The sequence below is a fragment of the Myotis brandtii genome, unplaced genomic scaffold (assembly GCF_000412655.1).
Source record: "Myotis brandtii unplaced genomic scaffold, ASM41265v1 scaffold29, whole genome shotgun sequence".
NCBI lineage: Eukaryota > Metazoa > Chordata > Mammalia > Chiroptera > Vespertilionidae > Myotis > Myotis brandtii.
In genome coordinates, this window is record NW_005361075.1 from 3,476,145 (window position 1) to 3,491,551 (window position 15,407).

General features: G+C 39.8%; 1 protein-coding gene across 4 annotated transcripts in view; it reads right to left on the reverse strand.

The window, feature by feature from the left end:
* Window positions 1-15,407, reverse strand: part of DIP2B (disco-interacting protein 2 homolog B) — a 115,136-nt gene that overhangs the window by 72,456 nt on the left and 27,273 nt on the right. For all 4 annotated transcript variants that reach the window (XM_014542143.1, XM_014542142.1, XM_014542141.1 and 1 more), the window contains exon 3: window positions 9,526-9,651. In XM_014542143.1, coding sequence (XP_014397629.1) covers window positions 9,526-9,598 — 73 coding nt within the window. In that variant the 5' untranslated portion in view covers window positions 9,599-9,651. The remainder of the gene's footprint in view (window positions 1-9,525; window positions 9,652-15,407) is intronic.

Below are 15,407 nucleotides of genomic sequence, written 5' to 3' on the forward strand. Positions count from 1 at the left end.
CCCCCCCCCACCCCACGACAGAAGCTCCCAGCCTCTCCTTTTTTTCTTTTCTTTTTTTATTCTGGGGTTTATTTACCTTCTATAATTGAAACTTTGTTGCTTTGAGTGGAGCTCAGAGCCGGGCCGCGGCAGGCGGGAAGCTTGGCTTCCTCCATCATTGGGGCAACCAAGCCTCCTGCTTGCTCCAGCTCCGTGGCTGCCGGCTGCCATCTTGGTTGGGTTAATTTGCATATAGTCGCTCTGATTGGCTGGTGGGGGTGGCTTAAGGTGTAGCGAAGGTACTGTCAATTTGCATGTTTGTCTTTTATTAGTGTAGATAACTAAAAATAGGAAACAGTCCAGCTGGCATGGCTCAGTGGTTGAGCATTGACCTGTGAACCAGGAGGTCACAGTTCGATTCCTAGTCAGGAAATGTCCCCAGGTTGTGGATTCAATGCCCTGTGTGGGGTGTGCAGGCAGCAGCCAATCAATGATTTTCTCTCATCATTGATGTTTCTCTCTCTCTCTCCCTATCCCTTCTTCTCTGAAATCAATAAAAAAATTGTTTAAAAAAGGAAACAACCCAAATATCCATCAACAACTGAATGAATAAATTGTGGTGTATGTATATGATGGGATACTAATCAACAGCAAAAAGGAATAAACTACAGTACTGATACACACAAAGTGAATGAATCTCAAAATAATTACACTGAGTAAAAGAAGTCAAACCTTTCCCCCAAATCCCCATAAAGAAGTACAACTGTATGATTCTCTTTATATAAAATTCTAGAAAATGCAGACTAATGTAGTGAAAGAACACAGATCAGCGGTTATCTCACAAGGATGGGGAGAGGGGATTACAAAGGGATCATGAGGAAACTTGGGGGGCTTGTTTATCTTAATCGTGGTGATGACTTCATGTGTTTCTGGGTCAGAAATATACTTTAACTATGTGCCGTTTACGTCTATGATAATTCAGTAAAGCTATAAAAACTAATTTTAAAAATTGTGGTAAAACTGACACCTTGGTGAGAGAATGGCAATCTGGAAGTCAGTCTACACAACCTGAGGCAAAGAAAGTTTCTCTGTAGGCAAGGAAAAAGTTTAAAGTTTAGGGAAAAATTTTTAGAAACCCAAGAGGAGACAGTCTAGGAGTAAAAATATATATGGAAGAGAAGATGAAAAGGTTAGTTCTGGAAGCAGGCCAATCTGAAACTACCATGGGCAACAATCCTGAGCAACTTAATTGAGCACCAAACCCAAAGTGGGTGCATGCTGATTCACCACACAAGTGTTAGGGAGACTTTCAGAACTACCCAAGGGATTTTCACATCCCACAATAATCTGTCTCTGTGCACAGAGAGCTGGCTGGGACTGAAAATCACTACCAAGAGCCTAATTAATTAGCAAGAGGTCCATGAGGTGCCTGACCATTAAAATCCAAACTGGGATACTTCTGAGAGAAGGTGCACTCACTATAAATAGTTACTCCAGGGTCATTTTTCTAGATATTTCTCCACATCTATGAAAAAAAGTTTATAAAACTAATCAATATTACAAATAATAGTGGGTGAGAGAGAGATCCCCCCCCCCAACTTACTTCCTATTTGAAAGTTAGATCAAAACATGCAATTGTTAGAGCTCCAAAATTACCAGAAAATATTTACTGACAATATGGTAGAATGAGAGGCAATATGCCAAGTGGTTTAGAGAATGGGCTTTAAAAGTCTGACTGATCTGGACTTCAATCTCAGCTCTGCCACTAAGAGCTGTTCTTAGGGGTCTTTTTTTTTTTTTTTTTTTTTTTTTTTTCCCCCAGACCTGCTGGAGTAGAAGGAGCCTCACATCTGGGCTCAGGGGAAGTGGAGGTGGAGGCCATGGGCTTTTAGAACTCAACAATACCAGTAATTAGCATAATCTAATCACTTTGTGCTTTGTGTCTCTTAAAGTTGTCTTTGCTGTGTATACAAACTACCCCCCAACTCAGAGGCTTAAAAACCGTTTTCAGTCATTTATTGCTCAGTTTTGCTCCGGTGGGTATGGTTCATCTGTTTCCTGTGCTAAGTTGCTAGGGTGCTGAGTGGCTGCTGGAGTACACAGCACGGCCTCCCCTATCTGGGGCCTTGGTGCTGGCTGCAGGCTGGGGTGCTTTGGTTCACCTCCATATGGCCTCTCCCTGAGGCAGGATAGAAGAAACCAGGAAAATTCCTTGGCAAGTGGAATGGGGATCCTGAGACAGATAGCTGAATAAACTGACCTAGCAATTTACAGCCAGAGACAGAAGATCACCAGGGCAGAAAGCCCCAGGTGCTTAGCAACGGGCAAAACTGGCACAGCCCTGGCCTGCAGGGTGGCCTTTCCTCCCCTAATCATGTGGTGGAGACCCCCTGACCTTTCCTCCTTAGAGATAATATCTAGGCCTTAGTTTTATTTCAGCTCCAGGCCCAGAAAAGCAGCAAAACCTGATGGATGGGGATGCCAGGACCGGCCATGACTAACTGTTACAACTGGCCCTGAGGAGGGCCAGCCATAGTGTGTAGGTTCTTGACTTCGTGCAGGAAAAAGTTCACAACATGAGTCCAGGTGAATTTTAGAGGACATTTATTATAGCTGAGGACAGTGAAACAAGGAAGAGCTGGAACAATGAGCCTAGGCTGGGCTGCACTGGCTCACTAAGGAGTCAGAGAAAAGGGGCCCTTGGGGACAGGTTCAGAGGTTTGCCCGGGATGAACTGCTACCACTCATTGCTGACCTGATTACAAACCTATGAGGTCCCTTAGAGTTTAGGCCGCAGGGGTCCTCAAACTACAGCCCGCGGGCCACATGCAAATACAAATATTGTATTTGTTCCCATTTTATTTTTTTACTTCAAAATAAGATATGTGCAGTGTGCACAGGAATTTGTTCATAGTTTTTTTTTAAACTATAGTCCGGCCCTCCAACGGTCTGAGGGACAGTGAACTGGCCCCTTGTTTAAAAAGTTTGAGGACCCCTGGTTTAGGGGATGCATGCCTGTGGGGGAAGAAGCGGGTGGGGGAGGCGTGGGTGTGCTCTGTTCTTAGGGGTCTTAATTCTTCTGTTTGTTGTTCTATGAATTCTCTCTCACGGTGAGTGTTTCTATTTTTGGATGGTTTGCTCACATTCAGTGGGTCTGTAGCTGTGGGAATCCCAAGCTCCTAGGCCGAGGTTGCGTGTGTTCCAGAGGGTTATGACCAGCCTTTATGTTAGTTCTCAGCAGATACAACGGTGAAACTTAAATCCTGTACCCACTGACCACAAGTACTTAGGGAAGGTGCCTGCCTCTATTATCCCAAGGCCAGGTACAAGTCAAGCTTTCATGACAACATCTTCTTTTGCTGGCAGTTTAGCTTTTTCAAACTCATTCTTCTGGTGGAGATATAAGCCTCCAACCTTATATAGGTCCAAGGTTTTATCTTTTCTACCCCTTATGGTAACTAAAACTTAGATCCCTACTTTACTGCCTCCCCTCTCCCCAGGGGAGCCAAGTGTTCCCCATCTCACCCTTCTGATTTTCGGTGATCTTTCTCTCTCTTGCTACTGTATGTTATTTAAAAAGAAGCTGGTTTTATTTTATCTAGCACTTCTAAAGGTATGTTTTCTTCCCCCAATTTCTAGGAGTTTTCAGGTTATCTAATTGATTACACAGCTAGAAACAGAAGTGAGGCAATTTATAGAACCTCTAAACCTGTTTTCTCATCTGTAAAATGGGATAGAGGATCATCGAGAGAACTGAAAATGAAAAAAAAAAGTTAAGTACTTTAGCCCTTTCACTAGTATACAAAGGGTACACAATAAATGGTAACTATGAAATTACTTTTATTGGCAAACCTTAAATTTTACAATTAGCTATTGAAATCAATGAATTCAATCTGTTAGAGTGGGTTTTTATTGTGCTTTGGGTTAAAGAATATTGAGTTTTACTAGCTTCCCAAGTAATTGTGAACTGTTGCTGGTAACCCTTACTAATAATGAAAGTATGCTATTAAAATGATCCAAATTTATTAGCGCATATTTATAGAGGTCTGATTTGCCTGCTCTGTTTATCATGTGGTTTTGAACAAAATTAAAATATTTAGAAAAAAGCTCCCCAAGTTGGTAATTCTGACAGGTTATCTCTTTTAAGTTCAAATTAACTGACTGATGTGTATTTTGGGCTATATGTTCTCAGAAGGCAATAGTTATTCAATTTGTTTAGAATAATCCCCATCCCAGTACCATGCACACATGAATATCTATTAAGTAAAGAAAGATTTCCCAAGCATGAGGCATTAGTAGAGTGAAAAACAAAGTCAAGAACTAGGTTCACACTGGAGGACATCAAAACAAAGTCTGAGGCTTAACTGCTGTTTGACCTGAGGTAAGTGACTGAACCTGCTTGTTTCCTCGTCTCTAAAGAAATCTGCCCTTCCTGCCTCATAGATGCTCATGAGGAGCGAAGGGGCAGGACAGCCACAGGTACATGGAAGTCTTTTATGCACCATAACATACTGTAATTCCATAAAGCACTGTTAAAGCATGTTAAAAGTATAACAATATTCCAGCCTGTCCACCCGTCAGAGAAGCATAGCGGTAAAATTCTCCTTGTCTGAATCACTGCTACAGTCACTTTCAAGCAGGGCCCTATGTGAGACTAGACCTCTAAATTGAAGCTTAGTTTCTACCCACGCCAGTTGAAATAGCTTACTGTGTTTTGGGGTCATGTTGTGATTTATTTGACCATCCTGGTACCCTCAATGCAGTGTAGGGTAAGTCCACCTGGGAGCAGAAAAAGCTTAGAGGGGAAAAACATATGCTGCGATTTTTATATTGTGTTTATTCGTATGAATGAGTAATAGTTTTACACAAAGAACCTCCACAAAGAAAGAGCTGAGGTAATTGTCTCATGACATTGGTAAATGATTTCAGCACATAAAGGGAACTGGATGGCAGTAATTCAAGCAGTCTAAAAGGACACAGGCACTAAAAGAACCATGGGGTGCTACCAACTTGGAGAATTTAAATTTTTCAGTCCACAAGATAGAATTCAGTGTACATATCAATCAGTAAATTTTAGGCTGACTGACACTTTACTATTTGAGAATGATTTATAAATGAAAGGCAAATTATTTCCCATCCCAACTATTTACCATCTTTTCTCCTTAAATCCTTTTTATTAAATCCCTCTCCCAACTAGCTCTAAATTGTCATCAAGTCGGTAATTCTAATTTTATGTGCTGAGGGGCCCCTCAAACAAGCTGACTGGCTAATGCACTCAAGCAGGTATCCCACAACTAGGTTCACACTGGACAGCACATCAGAGTGAGGGCCCTGACCGCTCAAACATTCTTGACCTGAGTGATGTGTAGTGTGACCTCTCAGTGCACAAAGAAAAATGCGACTAAAATACGATGAAATTTGAGATTAATTTTCCCCTTCAGGAGTGGCACAACTTTTCTAGAAACAAAGTCAAAGCAAGTTCATTTTTTATAGCTGCCCAGAACCTGTGTTTTTAAAATATAGTCTTTAACCAGCAATAATTAATGTCAATTCTCTTCTTCCTCCTCGTCCTTGTGTGAAGACTCGGTATTCTTCTAAATACCATTGTTTCAGGGGATACCAGAGTAGATGTGCAAGATAAAATCTACCTGCCATCCCTGGGTTAGTCTGGAAGACAGTGATAGAGCTTTAAACTGAAACAGGAATAGGAGACAGCTGAGTTTCTAACTGGCTCTCAGAAGCTTGGAGAGAATGGATTCTGAACCCTAACTTGGGAACAGCAAATTCCATCCTCTAAACTGAAAGGTGCTAACAAACGCCTTATGACACAGGTCTTCCCATGTTCCCTCACAGTATTTGTGCTAGGCATGTGTGTAATTGTAAACTGAGAGCATCAAGATCTAGCTCCATGTGGGAACTGGGAGAAATCACTATGGAGGGGAGAATTCATCTTCTATTTGAAAACATTGATGTTGAAACCAAGGGTCCTTATGATTTTGATTACATTTAGTTTTAAATTCTAGCTCTGGAAATTCATTCTCTCTCTCTCTCTCTCTCTCTCTCTCTCTCTCTCTCTCTCATAGACCTAGCCTTTCCCTCTAATCAGCAACCTCACCACCACTCAAGGTATCAGGAGACAGTAGCTGGACCATGGTCACATGGTCTGGACCTCTGCTAGGCTAAAGATAACATCTTGACCCAAATTATGTTTTAGTTCCTGAGCCTTAATATAGAAAGACCCCTGGTTACTTTCCCATGAGACCGAAACCTCGGAACTGTCCTCAAGACCTGAAGAAATGATTCATTACCCTTACCTCACCTCTGACCAGTTCCCCAACCCCTAAATCCATAGTGTTTTGTGATTTTGCCCTATATAATCTGTAAACTACACGCCATCAGATCCTTAGCATTAGCTCTCCATATTTGGACTGGTCAATTCAATATTAAACTATTTTTATTTCGCCTGCCCAGCTTGGCTCAGTGGTTGAGCGTCGACCTATGAACCAGGAGGTCACGGTTTGATTCCCAGTCAGGGCACATGCCCAGGGTTGCAGGCTCGATCCCCAGTGTGGGGCGTGCAGGAGGCAGCCGATCAATGATTCTCTCTCATCATTGATGTTTCTCTCTCTCTTTCTCCCTCTCCCTTCCCCTCTGACATCAGTTGATGATTCTCTCTCATCATTGATGTTTCTCTCTCTCTCTCTCTCTCCCCCTTTCTCTCTCTCTCTTTCTCCCTCTCTCTTCCTCTCTGACATCAATAAAAACAACAACAAACTATTTTTCTTTCTGTACTGAAAGCTCCTGCTCATGCATTTTTTGGGGGCCAATGCTTGCAGGCAGGTGGACTCAAGGAGAAACATTGGGGTTCCTGTAATAATGTCCCTAAGAGCACATAAAGAATTTGTATATGTTATTTTCAGCGATCCCCAGAAGAGGAGATAAATGAATAGGAAACCTTTTAAAGGTCTTAGGAGAGAGGACTGAATCTTTACAATCATGCAAATACTAAAACATGTAAGGTGAATTGACACTGTTTCCTGAAATATGCTTTTGTTCCCATTAGGACTGATTCATTAGGCAGGAATAAACTCCATGTAATTTTTTCATGGAAAAATGTATAGGGTACTATTCTTTTTAATGTTAAAAAGCATGAAGTAACATTTTATGAATGTTTAGTGCGGCATATGATACTGTGTTGTAATGATTACCTGCTATAGATTACTTGAGTACATAGGATCAACTAAGTTCCAGGTGCAGGAACTTTAAAAACAAAAACATGTAAGGTGATTAAGAACATAAAGCACATCCTTAAGGCTGTAGACAGAGTGGAACATTCGGGTTTAGAAATACACGAATTCCAAAGAAGGACTATGGTCTCATTCAGCCACAAACAGCCGAGATTTGTTTCCCGGGTTGGTAAATTCCCCTCAGGCAGTGACTTTTGTAAAAGGGGATAAAAAAGGTTTCCATTTCTTCTAAGCATTCGCAAGATCCTTTGCTGCACTCTCACATTTAACCCAAGGCCATGAGAGCAGACTATTTACTCTGAAACTGCATTTCTTTAATACAGTTCTGGAGAGGATTGTTTCTAAGAACTGAGTCCACATTGCTCTCTACCCTTTGCCATTTACTACAACTGAACCCTCAGCTGCGCTGTAGCACAATCTGCCAACAAGGAACAGCCACAACTGAGAGCCCCCTTTGTCCCTGAGAACCCAACTGCCGTATGAATGCGGGAGGGAAACCATCCAAGATTTCGAAGGAGTGGGTTGGAAGTATGCACCACTATAGACACAAAATGTCTTATTGTGATGCTCGGCTAGAGGTATCCTGAATTTCGTTTTGAGAAACACTTGAAGCCACAAAGCTATTTCTCTTTCAAACATATTGACACCACAGATGTAAAGAAAAAAAAAAGCACACACAATTAATGAGCCCACAGCATACCCAAATGCTCTGAGAAGTTAGCCAAAACCTAGGAGAAAACTTATTAATATGAACATGGACCAGAGATTAGGATCAAGTGTGAACAGCTCAACTTGACAGCTGTGAATCAAAATCAACCACAACAAAGTAACCTTCCTGGGAATCTCCCCAAGAGACACAGTAAGTAGTTTAGATCAAAACAACACTGGGAAATCTTTTACCTAAAGATTTCAGGGACACAGACACTAACTACATTGAGGTTCTAAAATAGATTTACTGGCTGGCCAGTGTGGCTCAGTAGTTGAGTGCTGACCTATGAACCAGGAGATCACAGTTTGATTCCTCGTCAGGGCACATGCCCAGGTTGCCGCCTCGATGCAGGAGGCAGCCGGTCAATGATTCTCTCTCATCACTTATGTTTCTATCTCTCCCTCCCTCTCCGAAATTAATAAAAATATAAAATAATAATAATAAAGAAAAGGATAAAAATAAAATAGATTTACCATCTGTAGCCTCAGAGGCCTATACAGAGATTTTGGTGGGGACATCTAAAAAAAGTTTTTTAAGTTTTTATTTATTTATTTATTTATTTATTTAAATATATTTTATTGATTTTTTACAGAGAGGAAGGGAGAGGGATAGAGAGTCAGAAACATCGATGAGAGAGAAACATCGACCAGCTGCCTCCTGCACACCCCCTTCTGGGGATGTGCCAGCAACCAAGGCACATGCCCTTGACCGGAATCAAACCTGGGACCCTTCAGTCCCCAGGCCGACGCTCTATCCACTGAGCCAAACCGGTTAGGGCGTTTCTTAAGTTTTAAAAACTTAAAGATTCTGAATAGACAAGAAAACTTCAAGTTGTTCCAGCTGCGCCTCCAATTTACTTTAGGGGGAGTAAGAGTAACTCTTACATTTACTTTAGGGGGAGTAAGAGTTGTCTGGGAAATAGGAACGGGATGAAGACACTGGTTCCCACTGATCTCATGACCCTATTATAGAAAGTGATTCTTAAAAATATGTAAATGTATACACAATATATTCACACACACACACACACACACACACACACACACACACACACACACACACGTTTTCAGACCTATTACAACTTTACCTGACTGCTCTCCCATCATCTTTAATGACGCACATGTTGCCCCAAGTCTACTTACTCCTATGACTGTAACGGAGACAAAGTACCTGAATCAGGAGTATAAATTTGTTAAAGAAATACAGGACTATTGGTCATATTTTGAATGTCCATGAAAATAGCTATTTAACCACAGCAGAGCTGTGTTAGATTAAGTTTTAGCCTGTATATATTTATGACATGATTTTGGGGGTATAGCAATAATATGCCAGAAATTCCGAAGGAGAAAAAAAATTTTTTTAATAGCTTTACTCTTAAGGCCTCTTTTTGTGTGCTGTTTACAATGCAACAACCAAAACAAGCCCCCATCAGTGTGTACTCTCATATACCTCTGATCTCCAGTGTGTACTCTCATACACCTCTGATGAGGAGGAGAGAGTTCTGGCTCCTACCTCAGAAAGAAAGACTAGAACTTATTTCAGGAACATCAAAGTAGCAACTGTCAGAGGGAAAGATTCTGACAAACTTACCAGGAGGCGTGCAGGCATCCGCAGGAGACTGGACAAATGTGGACCGCCTTTTGGTTGGCATGGGCAAAGCCATTTTCTGTTCTTTATGCTTTGCCAGTGCGGCCTGAACGGCTTCTGTGTGAATATCTGAAAGAGTAAACATTTGCATTTATCAGCTCCTGGCTCTTAAAGTATTTTACTTCTGTGGGCTGACCTATCACTGCCTCAACGGTAGAAAAGGGGATGTTTAGGTGATTTTTATTTATCATTTGTGTTAAAATATAAGGGCTGATGTTACTTGTTCGTCACTTTGGCCACAAAAGAATTCAGCTCTCCACTTGAATGTCTAATTGGAATCTTAAAATTAACATAACTAGACAGAACTCTTGATTCTCTACTCCTACTCCCAAACTCACTTTACATTTCTACAAAATCAGACCATACTGTACACAGTATTTTGGATTCTGCTTTTTTTTTTTTTTCTCTTACACAATCCTACTGAGGTGGGTAACAAATGAAGTGACTCCCTAGTTCTCCTCGAGCAATGGGCCCAATCCCCATGCAAACCATCCTTAAAGGCCCGTCTGTAATATATAAATGCACCCCTTATAAGGCTGGAACAAGCAGATCCTTTGGGGCATGGGGTAAACTCTGCATCAAGAAACTGCAGGTCCTAGAGTTGAGTCACTTCAATGACACTGCCTTCGAAAGGAGAAAAGTCCTTGAAGTTCAAGGTTGAGCTCCCCAGAGCTCTCTCTCCCTTTCTAGCGATTTCTCATTTGTTCCTTTGTTTCTATGATCTACCCTAGATATTTAAGGTAGCCTGAGTTGTACTGTTTCATTCAACAACAACAACAAAAAGCCTCACTAATTTAACTAGAAACATCTTTCTGGGTAAATATAGAACTACAATAATTTTAAGGGCTGCATGGTATTTCACTGTATGATGTGCCATAATTTGTTTAAGCAACCTTATTTCCAATTTTTGCTACTATTCATAGCAACTATTCACTGCAAGAATAAGTTAGTATTTTCACTTTACCACACATGTTCAATCCTATTTCCTTAAGATTAATTCCAACAATTGCTGAGGTATACAGGATTTTTCTCTTACATAGCTACAGTACATTGATTAAAATCCTGAAATTAAAAATTTATACAAACTATTATCTAAACCACAACCTATATTCCAAGTTAGCCAATTGTCCCAATAATGGCCTCTATAGTTTTTTTGCCCTTTTCCCTGATCTGGGACCTAATACAGAATCACACATTTAGTTGTCATGTCTCTTTATAACCGGGAATAGTTTCTCAACCTTTGTCTCTCATTACCTTGACATTTTTGTACAGATTAGTTATATTGCAGAATGTTCCTTAATTTTGTTTTTGTTAATACTTCTTCGTAATTATTCAGACTGTGTACTTTGGCAGGAAGACCACAGAAGTAAGGTGTCTTCTTGAAACATGATGTTAGGATGCATCTGCCTTACTACTTAGTAACTTTGGTCACTTGATTAAGATGGTGTCTGCTAAGTTAATTCACTGTAAAGTCACTATTCTTCCCTTTAATTAATTTGTGGCTGAATACTTTTGAGACTATATAAGTGTTATATACTTCATTAAACTTTCACCCACTAGTTTTAGCATCCACTGATGATTCTTGGATGAATCAATTATTTCGATAATGATTATAAAATGGTGGTTTTATAACTCCATCATCCCTTCTGTATTTATTAGTTGGTATTCTAAAAAATATTATAATGGAGATGAAAAATTCCTGTTGCCTAGCATTGTAGCGCAGCACATTACTCACATGTTTGTGGTGATGCTGGTGTAAACAAACCTACTGCCCTACCAACTGAATAAAAGCATAGCACATACAATCATGTATAATACATAATATCGGATAATGGTAATAAATAACTATGCTACTATTAATATGTATTTAGTATATTGTTATTTTAGATTGTACTCTTTCTTATAAAAAAAAAGTTTGTTGTAAAATAATATGCTGTGTTACCCAGGCACAGTCTCATACATTTTGTGTTTACTGTGTATCTTGATTGTATTGTTTTCTCTTGTGCTTTGATTTAATCTCATGTTGTTTTGTACAGTAAACATGCTGTTCAGGCTTGAAGCCTAGGAGTGATAGGATATAACATATAGCCTAGGTGTGCAGTAGGCTATACCATCTAGGTTTGTGTAACTGTACTCTGATGTTCGTACGATGATAAAATTGCCTAACAATGTTTCTCAGAACATATCCCTGCCGTTTAAGCAGTGCATGACTGTATATCAATATGGACCTATTGATTCTCATTTTATTCCATGACTATTCTGTTACTATTGCTACTTGTTTTGATGCTGTGCTAATATTATCCCAGATTTGCCCAACAGGAGCCCCTTCAAACCAACTCTTATGTCCTTTTGACATATCCCTACCATTTTGAACAATTCTTTATTTTCTGGTACAAGATGCTTCAGGCTCATATGGTCCGTTCCCTGCTCCAGCACTAAAATTACACATTTCTCCAAGGAGCCTTGGCTCTTCTTAGTGGAGAATGGTACTTAGAACCAAGATCTTACTATTGGAAGTGCTCTGTGCTATTGGGGTATCTCTCTTCTAAGCCCTTCCAAAAATAAAGTAATATAAATATAAACATAAATATTCACACATATATCTACATCTATTTCATCTATATTAAAAACCATGAGTTCATATTAATACCTCCAATTCCAATTTAACACCACAGAATTCATTCTAATCTTCCTCCATCCCATTTGTAACTCCATTCTCTAACACAGTGGTTCTCAACCTTCTGGCCCTTTAAATACAGTTCCTCATGTTGTGACCCAACCATAAAATTATTTTCGTTGCTACTTCATAACTGTTGCTACTGTTATGAATCGTAATGTAAATATCTGATATGCAGGATGGTCTTATGCGCCCCATGTGAAAGGGTCGTTCAACCACCAAAGGGGTCGCGACCCACAGGTTGAGAACCGCTGCTCTAACAGTAAGAAACCTGGTTCACAATATCCTCTATATATTTCACTTGTTCACCCAGTCCTACAATATACAAAAAGTAGCTTTGAAACTGCTATCTTATCTATCTATATAAAAGGCTAATATGCTAAGTGTCCTTCCCTTCGTCCGGGGAATGACATCAAGTAGCAATGCCTGGCTTCCTCTCCCTAGTGATGACTAGCCTCCTTGCAGTTTCTTCAGCCCAGGAACATGACTTGCTTTATAGCCAGGTGCAAACACTTTACACTGTAACCAAATGTCTGTGAAGCGTTTTCCCATGCCTCGTCTCATTTGATCCTCACAGAAGTCCTGGAGTAGGAAGATAGGAGACTCAGTGGAATGCTATTTTCTTTTCATTAGCCAGAAAACGATGATGTAGAAAGCTTAGAAACTTGACCCGACTAAAAAGAAGTAAGAAATGGTGGACCTTGAAAATGACTTCAGGTTTTCTTACTGCACAGAATATAGTCAAACACTGCTGCAGTTAAATATTTTACCCTTTGTTCTCCCTGCATGACCTACAATAATAATCTGCTTCGTGTTGATATTTACTGCTGTGTTGCTGACAATTACCTGAAAAAGAAGTTGCGGTGCTTCACTGGGTTGGAAAAAGTTTAGCTAAATCAGAAAGCAGGTCTAGTTAAGCAAGTTTATTCTATATCTATAAAAGGCTAAGTTGACTTGCACATGCACGATACATATAAAGCTCTCGCTGGCACCAATCACACGTGTGTGTTTTGATCTGTCATTGTTGATCGTGAATTTGGTTGACACTTCTATTATAGAGAAAGGGCGAATAGTGTTATTAAAATATTTCTTCTAATTAATTTCCTTTCAATGTGCACAAATTTGTGCACTAGGCTACTAGTATTACCATAAAAATAATTTTTTAACTAGATTTCAGTATTTGTTTGCAGTTCTTTTTGTCTTTAGTCTGAGTTAAAATACTGTGTTCAAAGTCTATTTGAGTTATTTCTTACCCTTTCCCTCTTTGGTGTGATTATATTATTCTACTGAATAATACAGTTAGGATCATTTGCTTTTATACATATTCCATAGATACTTCCCTACATATTCCATAGGTACTTCCCAATGTTGTAAACAATATAAGAAATATACATCCCTCTCCTCTAAAAAAGAAAAATACATCTGGTCTCTTCTCTAGTTCCTGACACTAAGCTCCTAAAACCCTTGTAATTTTGTGAGTGATAGGAGTGTCTTCAGGATGGGGGCAGTTCACCAGAAAGATCAAGCCATAATTAGAAGGTGGGGCCCAGCCGGTGTGGTTCAGTGGTTGAGCATCAACCCAGGAACCAAGAGGTCACGGTTCAAAGCCTGATCAGGGCACATGCCCAGGTTGTGGCCTTGATCCCCAGTAGGAGGCATGTAGGAGGCAGCTGATTGATGATGTTTCTTTCTCATCAGTATTTCTATCTCTCTATCCTACTCCCTTCCTCTTTCTCTAAAAATCAGTAACAACATATTTTTTAAAAAAGAAGTTGGGAACCTTCAACCTTACCCTCCATCCTCCAGGGATGGGAGAGGGGCTAGGGATTAAATGACTAATCATTTAATAAGTATGCCCATGTAATGGAACATCCACAGAAACCCTAAACAAGAGGGTCTGGAGAGCTTCCTGGTTAGTGAACACATCCACAGGACAGCAGGATGGTGCATCCCAAACACCACAGGGACAGAAACTCCCTGGTTTGGGACCCTTTGGACCTCACCCTATTTACCTTTTTTATGTGGCTGATCATTTGTAGCCTTCATAATGAACTGATCACAGTATTTCCTTGGGTTCTTTCTGTAAGCCGATATAGCAAATTATCAAACCTGAGGAGGGGCTCATGAAAACCCCAATTCATAGCCAGAGATGTGAATACATGGAAACCCACTACTTGTGACTGACATTGGGGGGAGCGGGTCTAAGCTGTCAATCGGACACCCCCCGAGGGCTCCTGGACTGCGAGAGGGTTGTAGGCTGGGCTGAGGGACCCCCGTTCCCCCCAACCCTGAGTGCACAAATTTCGTGCGCTGGGCCTTTAGTTATAAATAATGATGCAACAAAGAGCCTCATGCAATTATATTTTTATACTGATGAGAGTATATCTTCATGGTAAGTTCCTACAAGTGAGACTCCTAAATCAAAAAGTGAATATATTTTTAATTTTGTTACATCTTGCCAAATTCCCCTCCAGAAGAGTTTTATCATAGTGCCTTACTACCAGTAATGTATAGGAGTGTCTGTTTACCCATAGCCTCACTTTCAGAATGTGTTGTCTAGCTTTTCTGTTGTTGCCAATTTGGTAGTTGAGAAATGGTATCTCAGTATACTTTCAATTTGTACTTCTTTTATCATTAGTGAGATTAAACATCTTTACAGAGTATTTAAGGGCTATTTAATGTGGTGGTTTTTTTTTTGTTTATTTGTTTGTCTGTAAGTGAAATGAATGCTCATGTCACATGACCATTTTTCCATTGGGTTTCTGAGTTTATTTTTCCTTAATTTTTAAGAGTTCTTAATATGTAAGGTATAGTACCTCTTTATCTCTGATGTATGTTAGAAATATTTTCTTTTAGTTTGTCATTTGTCTTCTGACATTGTTTTTATAGTGCTTTGTTTTTTATTTTAAGATCTCAAGTCAACAATCTAACTTTACACCTGAAGGAACTAAAAAAAAAAAAAAAAAAAAAGAACAAACTAAAACCAAAGTAAGCCAAATGAGGAAATAACAAGGATTAGAGCAGAAATAAACAAAATAGAGAATTTTAAAAGTGGGGGGGAGGGGGGATCAATGAAAATAAAAGTTGTGGTTTTTTGTTTTTTTTAAAAAGAGCAACAAAACTGACAAACCTTAAACTAGATTTACAG